The 24,280-nt window shown below is 45.2% G+C and overlaps 1 protein-coding gene across 1 annotated transcript in view; it reads left to right on the top strand.

Moving 5' to 3' along the window:
• Positions 1–24,280, top strand: part of FYB2 (FYN binding protein 2) — a 130,689-nt gene that overhangs the window by 36,049 nt on the left and 70,360 nt on the right. Inside the window, 2 exon segments of the mRNA XM_043573341.1 lie at positions 2,876–3,037; positions 6,194–6,227. Of these exon segments, the coding sequence (XP_043429276.1) occupies positions 2,876–3,037; positions 6,194–6,227 (196 nt within the window).

The following is a 24,280-nucleotide window of genomic DNA, read 5'->3' as shown; positions in this document are numbered from 1 at the left end:
CCTTCTTTTCTTATTCACATCATCTCGCAGTGTTCCGGCTGGGTTCCCTGCTTCCATACTCTCGCCTCCTTTTATCCTATTCTCCTAGCGGGCACAGTGAACTTCTAACACATCAATTAGATCACATCACTCCCCTGCTCAAATTCAGTTCCAGCAGTCTTAAAGTGGCTGATGTGATTTGGCCCTTCCTACCTCTCTTCCCTCTGCTTTTACCACATTGGCCTTCTTGCTTTTCCTTAGATATACTAAGCTAGCTCCACCCCAGGGCCTTTGCACTTGCTGAGCACTCTGCCTGGAACATGCTTCCCCCAGGTCTTTGATGTCCCACTCCCTCCCCTCCACCATGGTCTCTGCTCAGGGTCACCTGTTGTGAGTAGAATTTGTGAATCACCATCTAAAATGACTACCCTACCCCCATAAGCCTCTGTCTTCTTACCTTGATTTGGTTTTCCTCCTATCCCATCCTTACATGGTATATTGTTGTATACCTGTTTGCTTACCTCAATAAAATGTGAGTTGCATGAGGGTAAAAACTGTCTTCTTTACCACCATATCCGCAGCACCTAAAAGAGCAAGGCCAGGTTTGGTAGGTCCTCAAAAAGTACTTATTGGATGCTTGGATGGGTGGATGGGTAGACGGGTGGGTGGAGGGATCTCCTGCATACGACTCTATATGGTGGATACAGACTGTCCAAGTTCATGCATCTTGTACGAAGCAGAGCTACGAGGGCAAATCCAAGCTTGCCCAAATCATCTCTCAATCGTGGTCTCTGATTTCATGGCTCTGCACCTTCTGGGTCCTGCTGATGAATCTGACGTACTCCTGTTTCTCTCCCCCTGGCTCATAATAGACACTCGATTTCTTGCCGTTCCTTGAAGAGACTTTATTATGCTCAGGACATTGACATTAGCTCTTCCTCTTCCTTCTTGTTAGAGCCTTCCATAGCTGCATTGAGGTCTGAGTTCACATGACACTTTCACAGCTAATCCTTCTCTTTATCTGAAGAAGTTAGTTCAGTTCCCACTCTTGCCTATCAGCCTGGTGGATCTCTTTCATAGAACCCGCAGGTCTGTGATTACCTTTATTTGTTTGCGTGTTTATCATCCGTCTCCTCCTGTTAGAATGAAAATTCCTGAGGGCAAGGCTTGATCTGTTCTTGTTCTTAACTCCATACCCAGCTGTTAGAACAGTGCCTGGAATATAGTAGATAATTAGTTATTGGTGAAGGGATGGGGCAGGCGGATGGTTCGTCTACCTGACTGAGCTGTTGAGGGGATTAAATGAGAGAACCCATGCCCTTGGCTTAGCACAGCACCTGGTGAAACTTAGGAACCCAGTTGGTAAGTGATCATTCATTTTTGCTACATCTCCTTAATTTAATAAAGACTGAAATTTCTGATGTTGCAACTTATCATTACAATTTAATTATAATCCATAGGTGCCTACGAAGGGGTATCTGGGTGGCTCAGTCCGTTGAGTGTCCGACTTCACCTCAGGTCATGATCTCGAGGTTCATGAGTTCAGGCCCCATATCAGGCTCATTACTGTCAGCCTGTCAGTGCAGAGCCCGCTTTGGATCCTCTGTCCCCCCTGTCTCTGCCCCTCCCCCACTCGCACGCTCCCAAAATAAATAATTTTTTTTTTTTTAAAAAGCCTAGGAAGAGAGGAGCTTGGTCCTGACTGATAAAACCCCTCCTCATGGGGCACGAGGGGCTGTCCTCCCCTCCCCTCCCAGCTCCCAGAGTGGGCAGCAGGGCTCTGAGGCAGTTGCAATGAGGGATTTGTACACTGGCCGCCATATTTAGTTTTAGCATGGCTAGTCCATGTACTCAACCACTGTATTATGTGAAGCAGAAACAAGGCTCTTGGATCATACAAGATGTTGTGCTGTGAAGCGTTAAGAGGCAGATATGGTTTTCACATATAATATTGGGATTTCTGTTGGAGTTTGGCTTCTGAGTACAGAAGGACAAAATGTAGGCATTCGACACTGTCTCAGAAAATTCCAGGACTCAAAACCATAAAATCCACAGGTGCCCACATATCATAAACTTAGCCCTGAAGCTTGTCCCAGACTGTGAGCCCTGGAAATCAGAGATCAATTCTTACTCCTCTTTATAGCCCCCGTGTTATTTGCATGTCATAAGTGCTTGATGGAACCTTTCAGGGAGTAGTCACCATGCATTTTCTTGGAAGTAGGTTCTCTGCCTGATGCTGGCAGGAGAGCAATATGGCCTTGTCCCTGTGCATGAGGAGCCGACGCTCAATAGTAAGATAGACTGGCGGCCCCTCTAATATGCCACCACACTGGCGGAGAGGTGTTAATGATACGTTGTGGAGATACAAAACAGAGTGGTTAATTCTCACCTTGATTTTGAAATCGATGAAACCTTCCCAGAGGAGGTGTCATTGGAGCAGGGCCTTAAACGAGTCAGAGCTTGCCAAGAAGGAAGTGAGGGAACAGCATTCCAGAACCAGGAATGGCATGAACAAAGTCTTGGATACAGGATGACTTTGTAAATCAAATTCAGACAACTGAGAAGCCATTGGTATGAATGAAAGATATTTGGGCTGAGGTCAGAAAAGGATGCTAAAGTGTAATAAAAGAATCTGGAAATGTGTATGGGGGGCCATGTCGTAGGAACATGCCAGAGATGGAGTATATAAATGGATGTCATGCTGATGAAGCCAGGCTTCGTCCTCTGGGCAGCAGGCTAGTGACATGATCCGGTTTGCATTTTGATCAGGGCACCCTGGCCAGTAGGACAGACCTAGACAAGAAGGGAGAGAGAGACTGGCCAGTTTCACCCAAGAAGCCATGAAATGGAAAATAGTAATAAAATAACTCACTTTTCTTTTTTAATCTCTGCTCAGAGAAACAGCCAGATGACAGGCATCACCAACTTCTCAAAACAAAGCCACTGCCTTCCATCAAGTCCCTGGGTCCTCCTCCCCCAAAGCCTCCGAAGCCCCCAGCCGTGAACCTCCAGGCCTTCCAGAGGCAGGCAGCTGTAATTGCTAAGACCCACACGGAAGGTAAGAAAACGCACAGGTCCCCCGCAGGCAGCCAGCCAGGGGCCAGCGGGAGTCATGGCTCCAATGCCCGCATCCCTCCCCCGTCCCCCAGCCCCCCACCGGCCTCCATTGCCTCCCTCTTCCTGTCAGCTCCCAGGTGATAATGCCGAACTGCTTTTCCATGGGGCCGGACGTCCATTGCTGCTTATTTTCACGTGGAGGCCGTGGCAGCTTGCCCGTGAAATACGACAGATCTGCAGGAATTGGCCCCTTATCGCTCCTGGGCCAGCCCGCGTCCCCTGAGAGCATTGCATTTGGTCACCGGGAAGCTGTCCAAGAGGAAGAAAACGAAAAGTAGTCAAGCAGGGAGCGGGGAGCTTTTGTGATTCCTACAAAGCCTGTGTTGTCAACACCATCAGGGCGGGAGGAGGGAATGAAAAGGGAAGAAAATCAGCGTGAACTTGACGGGTGATCCTAATGTGGGTCCCTCAGGCCTGTGTGATCGGCCTTCTGTAACTAGTCCAAGGGCCCCACCCCTGCCCCCCACCGCTGGCCCTTTGCGGGAACTGAGGAGTCCTCGGAAGCCATTTTTCTGTACTGTTCTGAGTCTTCCTCCTCTGCTTAGAGGAATACCTTCTCATCCCCTCGCGGCCGCCCGGTGGTCTGACCCTGTTGACACTTTAAAGGCCTTTGTTTATGTTTGCTGTAATGAAACACGAGATGTACGCCCTCTTTGGGGTGACACCTGGTGCTGTGCTAACTTTGGTTTTACCGTGGCCGCGAGTGCCAGCAGACCTTGCGCCTTGTTCACATGACGGCTCGGAACACTCTCGGTTAAATTTCTTGAACGCATTGGTTCTCAAACTTCAGCCTCTGCCGGAATCAGCTAGGGGACTTGTCAAAACACCGATCACAGGGCCCCACTCCCAGAGCGTCTGATTTATTTGGTGTGCATTGGGTACCCGAGAATTGGCCTTTGTGACGAGGTCCCCAGGAGATGCTGATGCTTCGGGTCCAGTGACCACATTTTGAGAATCCCTGCTGCAATCCTCTTCCGTCTGAAGCTGAGAGGAAACTCTCTATGAGGATGTAGAGCCCTGGTGCGTGGACCTGATCTCAGCTGGTCGGCCCGAGACACCCACACCCCCTCCCTGCCCCACCGAGCGCGGACCCCAGCCCCGCAGCCCCCGGTCCCATTTCTACTCCACCAAGATGAAAGAAAGCATCACCCAGGAGGAACGCACACTGGCAAGCACAGGTGCACGTTGGTGGGAAAGGAACTGCTCCCCGAAAGAAGATGGTTCATAGAACAGCTACAGGAGATGATAAAAAAATGTCAATTCTCCTTAAAGAAGTGAGGGGTAAACAGTAGCTCTGGTGAGTCGAAGAAGTGAATGTGTTCGCAAACCGAGGAAGGGTGATCCGCTTTTGAACCCTAGAGTTCGGGCGCCCGGGGCAGCGAGCACTTTCACCATCAAGGGCCAAGTGGAGGTAAAGCAGCTGACAGAAAGCCTACCCAGCGGCTTAAACCAGCTTGGCGCAGCAGCTCCTGCCCATGGTCTACCACCCACTACTGGAGAGCAGGAGGAGGAGGAGGAAGTTGCAGGTCGCGTGGAGCGTTTTGATGAAGCTTCCAAGAAGGAAGCAAACTGAATGGAGTCAACTTCTGAAGGAGATAGGACCTGAAGAAGTTACCAGGAGCTGCTCTGTTTTAGATTACGAGTGCTTTTTAAAATTTTGTTCATGGGGGCGCCTGGGTGGCTCAGTCGGTTAAGCGTCCGACTTGGGCTCAGGTCACGATCTCATGGGTCCGTGAGTTCGAGCCCCGGGTCGGGCTCTGTGCTGACAGCTCAGAGCCTGGAGCCTGCTTCGGACTCTGTGTCTCCCTCTCTCTCTGCCCCTCCCCCACTTTCTCTTTCTGTCTCTCAAAAAAAAAAAATGAATAAACATTAAAAAAATTAACATTCTGTTCATGGATCTGATAAAATCTAGATCTCTAATGTTTTTACGCCCCAGCCCCTTGGACAGTGCAACTCTGTTCAGTATTTGCTTAGACAATATATTCTTGGCAACTAATGAAGCTGAAGAAGCCCGGGAATGAAGTTTGAAGCAAAGTTAATAAAGACCTTTGCCTAGTGGAAAAAAAAAAAAAAAGAAGAAGAAGAAGAAAGAAACAGAGCTTTTATAAGTAGACGTTAATAACAATTTGGCCACCTCCATAACGGAGAAAGCTAAGTATGATTTTTTAAAGCACAGAATCATTCAGACCTCAAACGCTCCCAAAGCGAAGAAGTCTGTCAGAGAACATAGAACAAAGCACCAAGTGTTTTGTAATAAAATGGGCTTTGTGAACCCCAGCTCCCCCAGTCGCTAGCTGTTTAGGCCTGGGCATGTTATTCACTGAGCCTCATTGTCCTTATCTGTAAAATGGGGATGACAGTAACACTCCTCGCCCGATGTCTGTGAGGATAAGTGAGGTGAGTCGTGGGAAGAGTGGAAACAATGTTTGGCACACCAGTATGTGCTCCATAAATGCGATGTTACCATTGTTTCAAGTTGGTGTTGAGCAGCTACACTCTCGTTGCCCTGGGCCCTGTGATAGACGCAAGAGATAGAGAACCCCACACACAAGTTCTGGTACTCCAGAAGGTCAAAGTCTAATACAGAAGACCAAGAGAAGACTCCTAAAGAAGCACCATAGGTGTGCCGGGGGGGCTCAGTTAAGCATCCAGCTTCAGCTCAGGTCATGATCTCGTGGTTCCTGAGTTCCAGCCCCTTGTCAGGCTCTCTGTGCTGACAGCTTGGAGCCTGGAGCCTGCTTTGGATTCTGTGTCTTCCTTCCTTTCTGCCCCTCCCCTGCTCATATCTCTCTCTCTCTCTGTCTCTCTGTCTCTCTCTCTGTCATTCTCTCTGTCTCTCTGTCTCTCTGTCTCTCTCTCTCTCTCTCTCTCACACACACACACACACACACACACACACACACACTACCATGAAGTGTAGGTGAATGCTGGACTGCAGGACCCAGGGTCCCCTGGGTGCTGGGGAGGGGGGAGGCGGTTTGGGGCACCCGTGAGTTGCGGCTCCTCACTTTGTCTCTGGGGTGAGGGCCTTGCACAAAGTTCGCTTTAATCAGGCTGCCACCTATGCGCCTTCTCACTCTACGTCTTGCTCTTACAGCAGCTGTGGAAGAGGGCTGCCTGCCTCCAGAGAGGTGAGTACCTGCTTCTTAATTGGGCAGGAGCACAGCGCATGTCGCCATTGACAAGGCTGCTTAACCTGCCTGAGAGCAGGCAGTAGGTCCACGCCAGGTGTCTCTATTTCTCCGAAGGGTTGCAGGAAGAACAGATTTATAAGCAACAAGCTGCAGCTTTTGTTTTAGAGGAGAGATTAAATAAACTGCATTTAACTGCTGTGCTGACAAGAAGTTGCAAAGATGGTCCTCTGAGGGACTTTTATTTATGATACAGTTGGGTTCAGTAAATTGAAACATCAGCTTCCATAGTAATAAATTGAATTAGAGGCTACAGAATGCTGTGGGCAGCTGGCGTGATGTTAGGAATTGGTAATGGGACAGAGGACCTTCTGTTTTTGTTGTACTTGTTCTAAGAATTTTGCCATGGAAGTGTCAGTTCATTAATTCACTCGACCAAATACTGTCTGTGCAGCCCTTTGAGGTGTCGTGCGTTGAGCTGGCTACTTTATGCAGATTTTCTCACTTCCTTTTCTCAAGGCTGCAAAATGGCTGCCGCTGTCCTCATTGTCTAGCCGAAGACACTTGGGCTCAGAAAGTTTGGCCATTTGCAGAACCATGATTCTAACCCGTAGATGCCCAAACTATTTTTCCTCTCGAATGTAATGGAAATAGAAGATGGTGTAAGTCTGAGGTGTGCAAGATGTTAGTATGACACATTTGTAAATTGCAGTATGACTGCTTCAGTAGTTAGCTGGTGCCTTTTTCACCTCGTGTAATTCTCGTTTCTCTTTTGTGTTGAAAACAGTTACGATCTCATCTCTTGGCAACTTTAAAATTTACAATAAAACACTCTTTGCTGTAGTCACTATTTGCACATTATATCTCTGGAACTTATCTACTAGTTATAAGTTTGTACCTTAAATAGCATCTCCCCACCTCACCCACCCCTCAGCCTCTGGTAACCACTCTTTACTCTCTGTTTTTACAAGTTTCATTTTGTTTTTTTGTTTTTTTAGATTTCCCATCTAAGTGATACCATACAATAATTGTTTTTTCTCTGTCTGATTTATCTCACTTCCTAATGCCATCAAGGTCCGTCCATGTTGTCACTGATGGCAGGATTGTCTCCTTTCTTGTGGCTGAATAACATCCTGCCGTACATAGAGGGCACATCTTTATCCATTCATCTTTTGATGGACGCTTAGGTTGTTTCCACATCTTGCCTATTGCAATATTAACAGGAGTGTAGAGATACCTCTTCAAGATGCAATGTCATTTCCTTCAGATACATACCCAGGAGTGGGAGTGCTGGATCATATGACAGGTCAATTCTTTTTTTTTTTTTTTAATTTTTTTTTTAACGTTTATTTATTTTTGAGACAGAGGCAGAGCATGAACAGGGGAGGGGCAGAGAGAGAGGGAGACACAGAATTGGAAGCAGGCTCCAGGCTCTGAACAATCAGCCCATAGCCCGACGCGGGGCTTGAACTCACAGACCGCGAGATCGTGACCTGAGCTGAAGTCGGACGCTTAACTGACTGAGCCACCCAGGCGCCCCTGACAGGTCAATTCTTAATTGAACCCCTATCCTCTTTTCCATAATGGCTGTACGAACAGGTGTGCCCAAACTCTTTTGATTGTATCAACCTCACCTCCCTCACAAATAGGTTCCTTTTCTCAAGAAGGTCAGCCTTGGAAGAAGCGGCGAACATAAAAACCAATCCCCACATTATTTACCAAACGTTTATAAGACTAGAATGTGTTAATTTTCCTAATAGAGGAATGTACAAGATTTAGAGGTTGCACAAATATGGGAGTGCTCACTTGTCCTTGGGAGGGGTCAGTGAAGCCTTTATAGAAAACGTATCAGTGATCTATTGCTACAGTCATACTCCATAATACACAACAAAGTATCAACAGCATACAGCAAAAGTGTGGGTAGGTGCTGATCTGGGCTGGGCTCAGCTGGTGGTGTTAGTATGTTGCAGATTCCCTAGGCAGTTTCCCTGATACTGACTGGGGTTGCTACCCTTGTCTGGGGGTCAGCCTGCAGCTGGCGGATGTAGGATTGCCTTGGCTGGCATGAGTGGGGCAACCTGACTTCACACCGCCTGCCTCACCCTCCAGCAAACTGGCTGAGGAACAACCTACAGTCACAGCAGACAAGCAAGACCCTCCCAGTTGCGCACACACTTTTCAGACTCTGCTGTATCACATTTGCTCACATCCTATTGGTCAAAGCAAGTCACGTGGCCCAGCTTCAGCGTGGGAGGACACCACAACTTTACCTAAAAAAGGGGGGGGGGGAGGGATCCAAGAAGGAGTGAAGAAAAGGGGTGTACATCCAATCAGCCTGTCACTGAAGAGGAAACATTCACCAGGAGTACTGAGGATAGACATTGGCTGGATCATGTGGGGAAGGGCACTATAGGCAGAGGCAGGAGCTGTGAGGAAACGGGTGTTATCTGTGAAAACTAGAAATAGGTTAGTAGAGTTGGTGTGGGAAGGGTAGTTTGGAATGAAAAGAAATGGTATTGTGGAGGTAAACAGGAGCCAAATCTTGGTAAGATGAGACCGTCTTGTTCCCCAAGGAATTGACCATCTGGTGTTGGGCATATGGTCCACCTGCTCCAGGAACTCCTAGTTTAGCTGCCCAGTTGAAAGAGTTAAATGACAGCACAGGGAAGGTGAGTGGAGCATTTTTGTGAAAGAGAAAAAGCAATTTAGACAGCTGAGGCAATGAGTTGTACTGTTTACTCAATGAACATGGGCCCCAGGGTGACCGTGTGAGGGGACAATATAACTTTGCTGTGCACTGAGTCAATCTTGGTTCCCTCGTGATCACCTTCTGTGAGCATCTCAATGTGATGATACGTGTGCTGTGATGGAGGTATGTAACCAGATACGCATTCTTCCTACGGTCTGCCTCCGACCTCAGCTGAGTTCTTCTCTGGCACTTTCATCAAAGGCAGCGGTCTGTTTCAATATGGAAGCTAAACTCGCTTGCTGGCCACATATTGGGAAACAGTGGGGAGTCTCTAATGTGACACCTCCTTCCTGAGAGACTCGGAAGGGCAGTTGGACCGTTGGGTCCTTTCACACTGACTTTAGAACCCGACCATCATCAGAAACGAGGTTCACTGTACCGCAGTTACAGTAGGGGCCATGGTGATGTACAAGTACAAAGCAAAAGGGGCAACGAGGAACCGGCATACTTAGGGGCGGCTTCATGGAGGATGAAAGCTCTTGAGATGGCTACTGCGTGATGGGTCAGGATTAAACAGGTATGCTTATTCCCTCTTGTGAGACTGTACAGTGGGTGAGAGCAGGGTACTGTTCCCAGAAATCACCACATTCCTGACTGGATGGATGGATGGATGGATGGACCCAGGGATGCTCAGGAAAGAGACAGAATGTGACTGAAAACAAGGCAGTAGTACAAAAGTGGGGGATAAACAGAGTATTCTGATGTGGAAGAGTAAGAGCTGAGATTGGATCCTAAAGTTAATTAGGTGCCGGGCTGAGAAGTCGGGACTTTAGCTGGTCAGTGATGTGTTAGTTTATTTAAAAAAATTTTTTAATGTTTATTTTTGAGAGAGAGAGTGCAAGCAGGGGAGGGGCAGGGAGAGAGGGAGACACAGAATCGGAAGCGGGCTCCAGGCTCTGAGCTGTCAGCACAGAGCCCGACACAGGGTTCGAACAGTGAACCGTGAGATCATGACCTGAGCCAAAGTCAGACGCTTAGCCGACTGAGCCACGCAGGCGCCCCAGTGATGTGTTAGCTCAAACACGTAAATGCAATGATGCTGAACAGCGTTAGATACAACTTCCATGGAAACTGGCACTTGTTTGGAAAGAACGTCTTCCACGTTCATGGTATTGATCTTCAGTACAGATAATAGATTCAAAGCAATACATTGGGTCTCATTACTGGGAGTGGACCTGGCAATTGTTGGATGTAGCAGGCCACGTAGTGTAATATTAACAAGTCTGGGGTTTTAGTCTGAGGCCTACCACTTAACACCTGCATAACCTTGGACAAATGCCTTGACCTCTGCAGACCTTAGTTTCTACTCACATAAAGTGGGAGGCTGATAGGATCTAACTCATACAGGTATGGCAAATGTTAAATATTTTTTTTTCAACGTTTATTTATTTTTGGGACAGAGAGAGACAGAGCATGAACGGGGGAGGGGCAGAGAGAGAGGGAGACACAGAATCGGAAACAGGCTCCAGGCTCTGAGCGGTCAGCCCAGAGCCCGACGCGGGGCTCGAACTCACGGACCGCGAGATGGTGACCTGGCTGAAGTCGGACGCCTAACCGACTGCGCCACCCAGGCGCCCGGTATGGCAAATGTTAAATAACGATTGTAGGGTGTTGAGTGCAATGCCAAGCATCTAGAGAGTGTTCAATAAAGCTTGCTTGGCTATTGTTGAACCCCCCTCCAAAGGCAAGAATCCATGCTCAGAAACTTAGTCTCTTAAAAAATCCTTTGATGGTGAGCTCATTACCAGAAGAGTCCCGTATTTATCTTGTTGAGGCACATTTTATTCATTCATCCTATGTTTATTGATTTATATGCCAAGCCCTCTTACATACATTGAGAATATGGAATTGTATAGACAAAGGTTTCCTACATGCAGGTACATATACATACACACATGTGACACATTTGTCTTCTGTGTTCAAAAGTCTGAGTTGGGCTGGGGCCACAAATGACCTCCCTACCCCTAGCCATCTGTCCAAGATCTACTCATTGGTACTGTAAACAGGGTCTTGACCCCTTCCTTACGTGACTGCTCTTAACTCTAAGGGATACATTGTGTTAAATAAAACTTTCATCGTTTTCAACCATTACTCACAAAACAGGAGTCCGTAGCTGTACTTTTATGGATATATGTTTTAATCATCTTGTTAGAAACTCAGCGCATTTACAGTAGCCACTGATTTTCGAACCTCTTTATGTTGTGTGTTAAAGATGAGAAGCAGCATTGTGTAATGCAACGTGGTCAAGTCTGGAGTCACATTCCCATAGAGTCAAATGCTTCCTCTCCACCTGTGACAGCTCAGAGCTTTGCTATATGCATCTGTAAGGTGGACACAATAATACTTCTTCACTGACTATCACGGAGACTAAATGAAATAACATGTATGAAGCGTGGAGTACACAGAAGATGCTTAGTAAGTCTTGGTTTTTCAACCCTTGGCCTCTCCATTCCTTGTTATCTCTGGAATAAATATCTCGTTAGTTCCCAACAGCGGAATGACTCGTTGGAGGTTGTTCTTTGTCATCACTCTTTCAGGAGAGCCAAGCTGGCTGGCATCCCTCTTGACTAAGCAGCCCCTATTTGTGTGAGCAAAGCAGGTTAGTCCCAGGGCAGCAATTAGCACTGGGTCTCTGTCAGTACTTAGCAGAGTTGGCTAATATTTTATTCATTAGCTATAAATATGGCTTTGCTCCCATTAAGAAGTGTCAGGGGGTAGTCCTGACTCAGGAAATCTCTGACTCAAACACTAAAAAAGAGAGAGCCTGCTTACTTCAGGAGAGAAGATTCATACAGTATGGTGTTTCGCTGGTGAGGGTCTGTGGGTGGGTCCCAGCAGTCCACCATTTTCTCTCCTGAACTTTTTGATTTTGTGTCTTCATTTTAAGGATAGTCTTTAAAAGATAACATAAGCTTGTCTTGAATATTCCTGATGATCTCTTTCATCCTAATATTTTGGAACATGCTTTTGTATTTGCATTCTGGTATTTCTACCCCATGTAGAGTGAGAAACACAGATGTCTTATAGGGCTGAGCGGATTATGTCGCTACATCTAGGACATGCGTTACATGACGGGGAGGGATAGATCCTGTGGAAATGGGAATAAATGCCTTACCTAAGGCGTTCACGTAAAATACTGATAATAACAGAACAAGCCCACGGTGGTCAAGCAAAATGCGTCTGTAGTCTTTATTTGAATAGTGGTAAGTGCCATAAAGCAAATTAACGAGAGCATTTGAATAGTAACTAGGATATAGGAAGTGTAGGATGATCAGGAGAGGCCAGACGTGGTGACATTCAGGATAAGGTCTGCATGATGAGGGACTCAGTCATGAAAGGTCTAGGAGATGGACGTGCCAGGAGAGGGAATGGGGTCTCAAGGGAGAACTCGATCTGCACACTGAGAGAACCAGCAAGGAGGGAGCACAGTGGGCTGGTGCAGTGATGGTCTTGAGAGCCATGGAGTGAATTTGGATTTTGCTCTAAATATGCTGGGAAGCCACGGGAGTTTTATGCCAGGGAGTGACATGTGCTGACATTTATTTTGTAAAGATCACTTGGGATGCTGTATAAATAATAAACTTAGTATGGAGACCGGTAGAAACAGAACGACAGCTTCAGAAGCCATTGCAACAACAAAAGAGTGACGATAACAACAAATGCAAGCAATCAGCATTCATATTTTACGTGTTCTAAGTTCTTCACACGTATGGTTCCATTTATGACAGTCTGAAGAGGTAGATGATATCCAGTTTTATAGATGAGGAAACTGAGAAGGAGATTAAATCGCTTGATATGGACAAGGTGGTAGAAATGGAGATTTAACAAAATGAAGGGACTCCAGATGTGTTGTGGAGGAAATGCAGTGACTGCAGGATCAGCTGTAGAGAAGGAGATAAGAGGCAAAAGAGGGATATGAGAGAGTTTCTAGGTGCTTTGCTGTTTCCATCATTGTTGGCATTAACACGTGTGGAGTGCTTGGCACATCCTCAGCGTTCAGTACAAGACTGACCCTTCCTGAAAGCTATTTGGGATTGTTTTTTTACTTAAACAAAACAACATGTCCTTGTGCCTTTGTGCATGTAAGACCAGAACTTCTTAGGACTAGTTTTTATGTTGTTTGCAACTACAGTGCTCTTTCTCGAATGGCGGCGTTTCAGGTAGTCCAGACTGGTATAGACCTGCTCTGATTGACCAACAGCAAAACGGGCTCCTCCTGATGGTATCTGGGAGGTGAAGGTGGGCCCTGACATCCCAGCGTGCTTAATTCAATCACCATGGGGCAAGAATGAGGAGAGGGAATTTGTTGAAGCCTGTGCCTTATGAAGTCATAGACCTAGAATGTTCAGGTGGCTTCAGCTCAAGCCACTTCAGGAACTTCTTCTTATCCCTTTTTAATTGGATTTCAGGGACACAGCAAGGCCACTGTTTAGGCCTGTCTTTCCAAGGGCGTTGGTGGCAAGAACACGTGTTTGGGGGTTTTCTCTATCATAGTTTCAAGTGTTCCTCCTTTAAAGAGTAGTTCACCTGTAGGTTCTGTTTATTGAGCACTTGTCACGGACGGAGGTTTGTGCCCTGTACTTAATGTCTACTCTCTCATTTTAAAGCTTCCAACCATAACTACCCTGTGAAATTGGTGGTTAGTGGACTCCCTGACCATAGAATCAGGTTAAGGATTTCGAGATGATACAGCTGGATCATCAGTACCAGGATTTGACCTTGTCTGCATGTTTCAGAGTACCACCTATGAACCAGCCCTCCAGGCTGCCTTACAGAGGATTCACACTAGACCTTCACCTATGACCAAAGAGGGAAACTTTTAAGACTCGTGGTCTGCTCTACACATTAAGCCTTGACATTGTCCACACAGGTGTTCTCGAATACCTTTCCTGCCTTAAGATTTCTTTTTCTGTCTGTAGAAAGATCCGTGTGAGGGAGGCTGGCCAGGGTAGAGCTAAAGTGTCGAAGTGTTAACAAGTCTCATCTCTCTTGAGTGGCATTCGAATGATAAGCTGGAAAAATTCATGATTTAGGAAGAAATTAGACACTAAAGTTGCAGACTTAGAGCCTATTTTTGTACATAGGGTTATTCGAAAAGGTTGAATGGAAACTATGGCCACGTGCTGGGCATTCCTTAGCCCTTTGTATCTTTTAGACTCAGTCCCATGATCATCTTAGGAGGGCAAAATTCATATTCTCATTTTGTAGATGAGAAACCAAGGGCTCAGAGACATTTCATGACTTGCTCTAAAGTGTAAGATAATACAGGGGCACCTGGGTGGCTTAGTCGGTTAAGCAGCCGACTTCAGCTCCGGTCATGATCTTGCAGCTTGTGAGTTCGAGCCCCGCATTGGGCTCTGTGCTGACAGCTCGGAGCCTGGAGCCTGCTTTGGATTCTGGGACTCCGTCTCTGTCTTCCCCTACCCCGCTTGTGCTTGCTCTGTCTCTCTCTCCCCCCTCTCTCTCAAAAATAAATGAACATTAAAAAAAAACTTTAAGTATATGATAATACAGAGCTTATCTGGGATGCAAACTGAGGACTAGATATTTATAAGGATTTTCAACTACACCACCCTGTCTCAGAATTTTTGTAACATGAGAGATTTTTGGAGATATCTGTTAGATTCTAAATTCCACGATTGTCTGTCTTTCTCGCTTTTGTTTCCCCAGGAAGTAGACATGCAAGTAATAATTACTTAATAACTGAGTAAATGATGGGCTAATTGAATGACAGGTTGATAAGGAGAAGGATAGACAGATAAACTTTCACCGTCTGTGAACTTTTATATAAACAAAGCATTCTCAGGTTCTGTCATCTGTATATTTTGCATTGATCTGCATGTCCAATATCATGTCCTGCTAATATTAAAGCTGAATAATTTAAGACAATCTGAGCTCTTTGTTTGCCCTTGTGTATCATGGGCGGGCTCCTGCCATGTGAAGATATGGACTCACATGTAATAATCTCTGTCCTCTGCTCCTTCTCACTCTAGCCATCAGCTTCAAGTGACACTACCAAGAAGCTTGTCATTATTTTTAGCCCTTCCCGAAGGCAGTCCTTTCTTCTTTACCTTCTGTGGGCCTGTTACACTTTGCATTCCATAGTTATTTAACCAAACTAATCACTGAGCACTTTCCCTCCAGTTGATATTTTGAATGAAATTCAAACTCCTTACCAAGGCCAAGAAAGTCCTACATGTTCTAGCTGCTCTGTACTCTGGAGACTCCCCTCCTAACTCCCTCTCTCCCTTGTTCACTGTCTTCAGCCCACTGACTGGCCTTCTGGCCTCTCCCCAAACACAGCAAGCATGTTCTCACCGATCACTCATGTTTGCTTCTTCCTGTGTTAAGGAGTGATCTCCAAGATCTTTAGATGGCTCCTTTTCATCGTCCAGGATTCTTTCTGTCCATCAGTCAGTCAGTGAACGTTTTTTGAGCCCCAAGTATGTGCCAGACATAGTTCTAGATGCTGATAATGTCACAGAAAACAAAACAAAGTCTCTGCTCTCAGACGTATACGTTTTACTTGGGAAGAAAGTCAGATAAGCAAATGATGACGAAATGTAAGACAAAATGATAAATACGCGCCCACTTCCTGAACCAGACTTGTGTCTCCTCTCCCAATGTGCCATCTGTTCCATACAGAGGCCTGCTAAATTATTCTGTTATTATTTATTAATGCCTCAAATAATAATTATTCTGGTTTATTTTCTTTGTTATTCTAGACGATGAGAGTCTTGAGTTCAAGGACCTTGTCTGTCATTGGCTTTTGTATTATAGAACAGTGCTTGGCATGGAGGGGGAGTTAAGTGAACATATTCATGATGTGACATCATCTGTCTGTCTTTGTAGGAGTTTTCAGTATTTCTGTGAGCATCGGAGGAGGATCCAGATCATTGGGAGCCTATAACGTGCCAGGCATTGTGGGGCACCCGGGCGGCTCAGTCGGTTACGTTGGCCAACTCTTGATGTAGGCTCAGGTCATGAAGTCATGGTCGTGAGATCGTGCTCCATATTCGGCTCCGTTTCACAGTCCTGGGATTGAGACCCGAGTCAGTCTCCATGGTGAGCACGGAGTCTGCTTGGGATTCTCTGTGTCCCTCTCTCTCTTCCCCTCCCCTGCTCATACTCTCTCTTTCTATAAACAAACAAACATTTTTCCAAAAAAATGTGCCAGGCATTGTCTTTGTAACTAGGGACCCAGCAGTGAGCGATACATACAATCACAGAGCAAAAGAGAAAAAAATTAAACTTACAAAAGTAATGAAATGACTTAAAGATTAGGACGACTACTGAGAATTGTATACACCCGAAGGTTGTGTAGACAGAAATGGGGGGGAGAGGGTTATTTGGAAAAGGAAGGAGAAGGACTTTGTTGAAGGCAGTGTGTAAGGGGAGACCTGACACTTGAGAAAGAGCTGGCCATACAGAGGCATTCCAGGTGGCAGGAACGGCATTTGCAAAGCCCTTGAGTTGGGGGAGAGCATGACGTCCTTGGATAACAAAAAGGAGGCCAGCGCGCTTAGAGTGTCATGGGAGAGCAGGAGAATGGTTGAACAGGAGGTTGGAGAAGTTGCTGGAAGTGAGATCGTAAAGGGGAGGCGGCTGATGGTTTGTCGTTGTTGCTGTTTTTCATTAAGAGTCACAGGAAGCCTCAGAAGTCTTAAGCAGGTCTGTGACAAGGTTCCAATCCTCTTTTTAGGAGATCACACCGACCACTTTGTGGAGAATAGATGCAGAAGGAACAGAGACCATGACAATTCATATTTTAATCATTTTTTTTAACATTTATTTATTTTGGAGACAGAGAGAGACAGAGCATGAACGGGGGAGGGTCAGAGAGAGAGGGAGACACAGAATCCGCAACAGGCTCCAGGCTCTGAGCAGTCAGCACAGAGCCCGACGCGGGGCTCGAACTCACGGACCGTGAGATCGTGACCTGAGCCAAAGTCGGACGCTCAACCGACTGAGCCACCCAGGCACCCCGACAATTTATATTTTAAAGAATAAGTCAGAGTTTGTGAAGCGGCCACTGGGGGTAAGGATATGGCAAGCAGAAGGACCACATATGCAGAAACACTGAGGCAGGAAGTGTCCTTGTGTGTGCAGGAACCACAGGTAATCCGACATTTTAGAACGTATGGTGGCTGGCTGTGTGTGGCACAGTGAGGCACGCAATAGTTGGGCAGATGTTGGGCAGAAGTTCAATCGTAGAATGGACTTAGAGGGTGTTCATTTTGAGACTCATCATATACAGTCTACTTTTGTTGTTTTCCAGACTCTTGGGCGTTTTTCACCTTCCTGTCTAAATTATAAATTATTTGAAAGCAGGAAGAAGATCTGCTACTTCTCATCAGCCGCGTAATTCAAGTCTGTTTAAATTGAGTGCTTTTGCAGTACTTGAAAATCAGAAGATCCAGGGAGTATGTTGTGAAGGGTTAAGAGCACAGACTTTGGGTCGGATAACCTCAGATTCCTATTTTGAGCCCCACACACAAGCTGTGTGATCTTGGAAAAGTAATTTAGTATCTCTGGGCCTCCCATTTCCTCACATGGGAGACGGTGAAATCAATAAATCCTCCCTCTTAGGGTCGCTGCGAGGATTGAGATGAATATCTGTAATTCTGCAGGGGTGCCCGGCAATGTTGTAAACACTTGATAAATTGCAGCTATTTGTTGTTTGTTGGTAGGAGGGGGCTCTGTAACAGGGTCTAGTGCTGCCGACGGGCTGGAGTCGGGAAACAGGGTTGCTACCGAAAGCCTCCCTCTAGCTCTGGGGATGGCCCACTCTCGCTTTTTGTAAAACAGCTGGGGTTGGAAGTTCCGGCCACCTGAAAGGGACACCCTGAAATTTGAAATGCAGATACCTTAAAAGTTGCCCTTGCTGATGAAAATGAGGGCTTCAGGTCATTTTGTTTCATGCTGCAGAAGTTGCCGCTGGTTACGGAAGAACCTGCTTTAGCGATGGCATTGGAAGGCAACGTGCTTTCAGAAAGCCATGCCCAAGTTCACAATGGTTTCATCGATTGCACCATCACCTCAAAACATAGGTTAAGTAATAGAATACTGTTCTTATTTTATGGGTGATAATGTCAGGCACGGAAAAGTACAGTGATACTCCCAACACATTTTCCCCCATAGAAATGACGCGGAGAAGAATTAATCTGTGAAACTGTTGGATCGGCCTACAAAGTTTTGAAAAATATTCTCCAAAACCCACTCATAAGCTCCTTGACCTTCACCATCGTGCTATGCTTCATTATTCCCATTTTTCAATTTCTCCTTGATTCTAGAGTGACCTGTAGTCCAGAGGAAAAGAGCAATGAACTAGGGACTATGCCTGGCTCTTGTAGCATATTGTATAAGGTTACACAGCACTTCAATAGCATTTACTTGGTCATTGTATCAGGGTTCTCTGAAGAAACAGGACCAGCGGGAGTTACGGAATATTTGTGTATTCTATATTAGAATTATGCACATTGGGGCACCTGGGTGGCTCAGTCAGTTAAGTGTCTGATTCTTGATTTTGGCTTAGATCATGATCTCACGGTTCATGTGTTCAAGCCCCACGTTAGGCTCTGCGCTGACAGCACGGAGCCTGCTTGGGGGCCTCTCTCTCCCTCTCTCTGCCCCTCTCCCTCTCGTGCTGTCTCTGCCTCTCTCAAATAAATAAACTTAAAAGAATGAGGCACATAATATCTGGTACATAGATACATTATGTGCATAAATATCAATGTGTACATAATATTTAGTGATTGATAATGAGCAACTTGTTCGCACACTGGTAATGGAAGCTGAGACGTCCCGTGATGTGCCATCTGTGGGCTAGAGACCCAGGACTCCTAGCCAGTGTTGTGGTTGCGACTACAGTATTGTGGTTGAGAGCCAGGAGAGCTGGTAGTAAAAATCCCAGTCCAAGGGCAGGAAAAGATGAAATGAGATGTCCCAGCTCCATCAACACAGCAGGAGAAAAAAAGGTGGTGAATTCCTCCTTGCTCCACCTTTTGTCCTATTCAGACCCTCGGTGCATTAAATGATGTCTCCTCACAGGAGGGAGGGTGATCTGTGGTACCGACTCCATGGATTCAAATGCTGATCTCATCCAGAAATAGCCTCACGGACGCTCCCAGAAAGAACGCTTCATTTGCCCAACTGGTGGCCAATCCAGTTAACGCAGAGGATTAACCATCAGTCATCGTAGTTTGGTGGCCCTTTATAGGAAGAATTGGGTTATACACCCATTGATGGAAAACACAGAAATATCTAGTGCCCAGCGCTGAGTGATGCTGGGGATGTTGTATTTGCTAGAGTTATTGTTGAGATCAAAGGCGAATTAGTAAGGTTATGACATGTGCTGGTAAGGTTGGGCTTACACACCTCCCCACGCACGTGTGTGTGTGTGTGTGTGTGTGTGTGTGCGTGTGTGTATGAACATGTGTATATAGACACACATACCTCTGCAGACATTTAAACCATATGTATCACATCTAGAGATACATATGCACAAACCTGTGATTGCGGGTTCTGTTAAAATGGAAGAAGTGGAAGAACTAATGGCCGAGGCGGTAGAAGTTGAAGTGCGGGTGGCGGGAACGTGGGCTCGTGGAAGGGAGTAGAAGGGGCAGGAAAAGTGGAGGTGGCAGTAGCAGGGGTAGCAAACCCTCTGTGCCGAGCGCCACCCCAGACAGCGGAATTGACATCCTCTTGTTCTCCTGAAAAACAGGACTACAGGAAGAAGACACTCAGGCCCAAATACCCACTCAGGGTCACGGCCAGGGAAAGCTCGCGTTTCACCCCGTATCTGTCTTTCCAAAGCCTGTGTCGTCTTCAAACCATGATGCTCAGCGGCTTGGTTGGTGGTTCCGCTTCAGCAGTGATAGGTAGAAGACAGAATTTTAATAGCTTGTGGAAGAAATCCTCCTTGAAAATGTATCGTGTATTTTTGTGAACCTTGGCATAAATGCTTTTTGAGATCCATGGTAAATAGCATTTAAGTCCTAGTCTTTTTTTCATGTCTCCTCACCAATCCCTTCTCACTCAAGAGGATTGATTGATTTCTATTTTAGAGAGAGAGAGAAAGAGCAGGACAGGAACAGAGAGAGAATCTTAAGCAGGCTCCACACTCAGCGTGGAGCCCCATGCAGAGCTCAATCTCACAAGCATGAGATCGTGACCTGAGCTGAAATCAAGAGTCAGATGCTTAACCGACTGCGCCACCCGGGTGCCCCTCGAGAGGGGGATTTCTTAAGGTGAAGCCCTATGGGGAGAGTAGTCTTACAAAAAGTATTTGTTGGAAATGGAATTTGCCCAGTTTGGGACTTTGGATAATTGAGAAATCAGATGGCCTGGGCTCCCTTGTCACCAGGAACCTGTGCAATGTCACACAGAGTGACTCCTGGCTAAGCTACTCCTGTTCTTCTTCTCTCCAAAACGGGTGGCCCACTGAACTAAGAAGTGAAAGAAGCTTGGCTTTCAACTTAGACCTACCTCCCTAATTATTATTTTTTTTTAATTTTTTTTTCAACGTTTATTTATTTATTTATAGAGAGAGACAGCCTGAACGGGGGAGGGGCAGAGAGAGAGGGAGACACAGAATCGGAAACAGGCTCCAGGCTCTGAGCCATCAGCCCAGAGCCCGATGCGGGGCTCGAACTCACGGACCGCGAGATCATGACCTGGCTGAAGTCGGATGCTTAACCGACTGCACCACCCAGGCACCCCTACCTCCCTAATTAAATACTGAAGTAGAGCTAACAGGTTTTGCTGTTCAAGTCTCAGTCTTTCTACCTAATGGAAGCTCTGCTTTAGATTTTCCAAAGCCACCTTACCGTAAAAATTTTCAATTTCCCCTCGTGTAGCCTTCCTCAGTGAGCCTCTGAAGGAATTAAATCTCTGAGGTCGTAAGTGACTGCTCGCATCCACACAGCCAACGAGAGATGGATATGACGAACCTAAGCACAGTGCCTACCCCATGGCAAACCTCAACAAACTGTAGCTAATACCATGGACAGTGTCACCGTTGGACCAAGTGAGCAGGTCGAGTGAGCTCTGTGAGCCAATTCTCTAGAATGTACAGCCTCATACAGAGGTTGACTACATTATTGTCCAAAAGAGAGGTGCCATCGAGGGGTAGACACGGCAAGTAGAAACAACCATGACAGGAGGTCCCAAGTCCGTGACTCAAACTATTCAAACTTGATTTTGAAGACACAATTCCAAGGGTCCAAGGACAGTTAGAAAATTTCTTTTTGGGGCACCTGGCTGGCTCAGTTGGTTGAGCATCTGACTTCGGCTCAGGTCATGATCTCGCGGTTTGTGAGTTTGAGCTCCACTATGGGCTCACTGCTGTCAGCACAGAACCTGCTTCAGATCCTCTGTCCCCCTCTCTCTATGCCCCTCCCCTGCTCACACTCTCTCTCTCTCAAATATAAAAAGAAAGCACTAAAAGAAAAAAAAAGAAAACATTTCCTTTGTAAATCATCTGTAACACTAGCCCTGCATTTACAGGACTTGCTTCTTGAACTTACATAATGTTGAAGATCTCATTTAGAAACAATGTTTTATTATATATTTAAATTACTAGAGGTTTTCTGTAAAAAAGAAAAGATAGAAAGTTGGTGCTATGCCAGCAATAAAAAGAACTTTCAATAAAAAGAAAATGCAAACCTCAAGAAACCTTTTTTAGTTGGGTATAATTGACATATAACATTCTATCAGTTTCAGGTGTACATCTTAAGGATTTGATATTTGTGTATGTTGTAAAGTGATCACAGTAAGTCTCATTAACATCTGTCACCACAGATAGTTAACCTAATGAGGACTTCTGTGGAACCTCCGTTTTTCAACCCTTCAATCTGTGTGTCCTTAAATCTGAAGATGAGTCTCTTGTAGGTAGCATATAGGTGGGTCTTGTTTTGTTTTTTTATTTTCGTTCATTTACTCTGTGTCTTTTAATTGGAAAAATTAGCTGATTTACATTTAAGTAATTTTTTATAAGTATGTATTTATTGCCATTTTGTTAATTGTTTTCTGAGTGTTTTATAGTCTCTCTTTGTCCCTTTATTCTCCTCTTTGTCTCTCCCTTTGTGGTTTGATGACTTTCTTTAGTAGCACACTTAGATTTCTTCCTCATTATCTTTTGTGTATATACTATAGGTTTTTGCTTTGTGGTTACCGTGAAGCTCACAAATAACAATTTATACTTATAGCAGTCTATCTGAAGTTGATAATTAAATTCAAACACGAATCTATCCCCGTGTTTTATTATCTTTGATGTCACATTTTGCATCTTTTTTTTAAATTTTTTTTTTAACATTTTATTTATTTTTGAGACAGGGAGAGACAGAGCATGAACGGGGGAGGGTCAGAGAGAGAGGGAGACACAGACTGAAACAGGCTCCAGGCTCTGAGCTGTCAGCACAGAGCCCGACGCGGGGCTTGAACTCACGGACCGTGAGATCATGACCTGAGCTGAAGTTGGAAGCTTAACCAACTGAGCCACCCAGGTGCCCTGCATTTTACATCTTTTTATGTTGTGTATTTCTTAACTGATTATTGTAGTTAGAGTTATTATTACTACTGTTGTTTTTAACATTCATACTAGTTTTATAAATGATAGAAATATAGATATAAATCCACTACCTCATTATATATTTACCTTTACCATATACTTAACCTTTGCCGATATTTTCATACATTTTCTTGTTACTAATTAGTGCCCTTTGTTTTCAGCATAATGAAATTCCTTTCACATTTTTTGTAAGGTTGGTTAGGTAGTGATGAACTCCTTAACTTTTGCTTGTTTGGAAAATTCTCTCTGTCCTTCAGTTCTAAACATTAGTTTGGCCAGGTGGAATATTCTTGTTAAAGTTGTTTTTCTTCCAGCACTTTGAATAAATCATGCCATTCCCTTCTGGCCTGCAAAGTTTCTACTGAAAAAATCTGTTAGTTTTATCTGTGTTCTCTTGTATGTAACAAGTTTTTTTTTTCTTGCTGCTTTCAACATTATCTTTAATTTTGATATATTGATTATAATGTGTCTTGGTGTGAGTCTTTTTGGGTTTATTTCATTTGGAACTCTTTGGTCTTCTTAGGTCTACATGTGTTATTGTGTTTTTTTTGTTTTTGTTTTTTGGTTTTTTTCTTCCAGGTTAGGGAAATTTTCAGTAATTATTTCTTATCCTTTCTCTCTCTTCTCCTTCTGGGAACCCTATAATGTGAATGTTACTCTGCTTGATGTTGTCCTAGAAGTCCTTTGAACTATCTTCATTTTTTTTTTTTTCATTCTGTTTTCTTCTTACTGCTCTGATTGATGAGTTCCACTGCCCATTCTTGGAATTTGCGGATCCTTTCCCCTGCTTCATCTATTCTGCTGTTGAATGACTTTACTGTATTTTTCAGCTCAGTTATTGTATTCTTCAGCTTTGTAACTTTGATTTGGTACTTCTTATATTTTCTCTTCATTGAAATTCTTACTGCGTTCATGCATTCTTCTACCATGTTCGGTAAGCATCTTTATGACCATTACTTTGAATTCTTTATCAGGTAAATTGCTTATCTCCATTTCATTAATGTGTGTGTGTGTGTGTGTGTGTGTGTGTGTGTGTTTATCTTGTGGGGTTTTTTGTTTGTTTGTTTGTAACATATTCCTCTGTTTCTTCATTTTGTTTGTCTCTCTTTTTTGGTTTCTGTACAATAGATGAAATAGCCACCCGTCCACTCTTGAAGGAGTGGTCTCATGTAGGAGGTAAAGCTTATCATTCAGTCTTTCCCTAGCTCTTGGTGTTATCTCAAACCTTTTTGATCATCTAAGCAGCCTATTATATTTTTAATAGTTCCCGGGAGTTGAGGGTATGCTAAGACCTGCCAGTGTGCCAAAGAGAGGACTTCAGTCAGCACCCAGCTTCACACTGATGAGGAGCCAGACCCTCTGGCAGCAGCTTTTAGAGTCCTCAAATATATACTGTCTTGTGTGTCTACAAACATAAGCCTCACTGGCTACCAGAGCTGGGCAATCTGAAGGCGTCCCTTGGGTAACAGAACAATCAGGCTTGCAGACAAATGTATAAGCTCCTTTCCAGGAGTTGCCTGGGAGTTGTAGTGAGGCAGAAGTAGACTTGTATAAAGATCATGGCCACTGGTTTATATTCCCTGAGAGCCCTTCCATAGGCCTCTAGATGTGTACCACACCTGAAGCCTGGCCCTCAGGCCAAAACCCCAGGATAAGCAAATGGGCCTCTTTCACAGAATGACTGCTCTTGTGTTTCAGCCTGATATTTATGCATTGACCTAGGGGTGGCAGCCT

This window comes from Prionailurus bengalensis, chromosome C1, assembly GCF_016509475.1.
Source record: "Prionailurus bengalensis isolate Pbe53 chromosome C1, Fcat_Pben_1.1_paternal_pri, whole genome shotgun sequence".
Classification (NCBI taxonomy): domain Eukaryota; kingdom Metazoa; phylum Chordata; class Mammalia; order Carnivora; family Felidae; genus Prionailurus; species Prionailurus bengalensis.
This window is presented reverse-complemented; position numbering and strand designations above follow the sequence as displayed.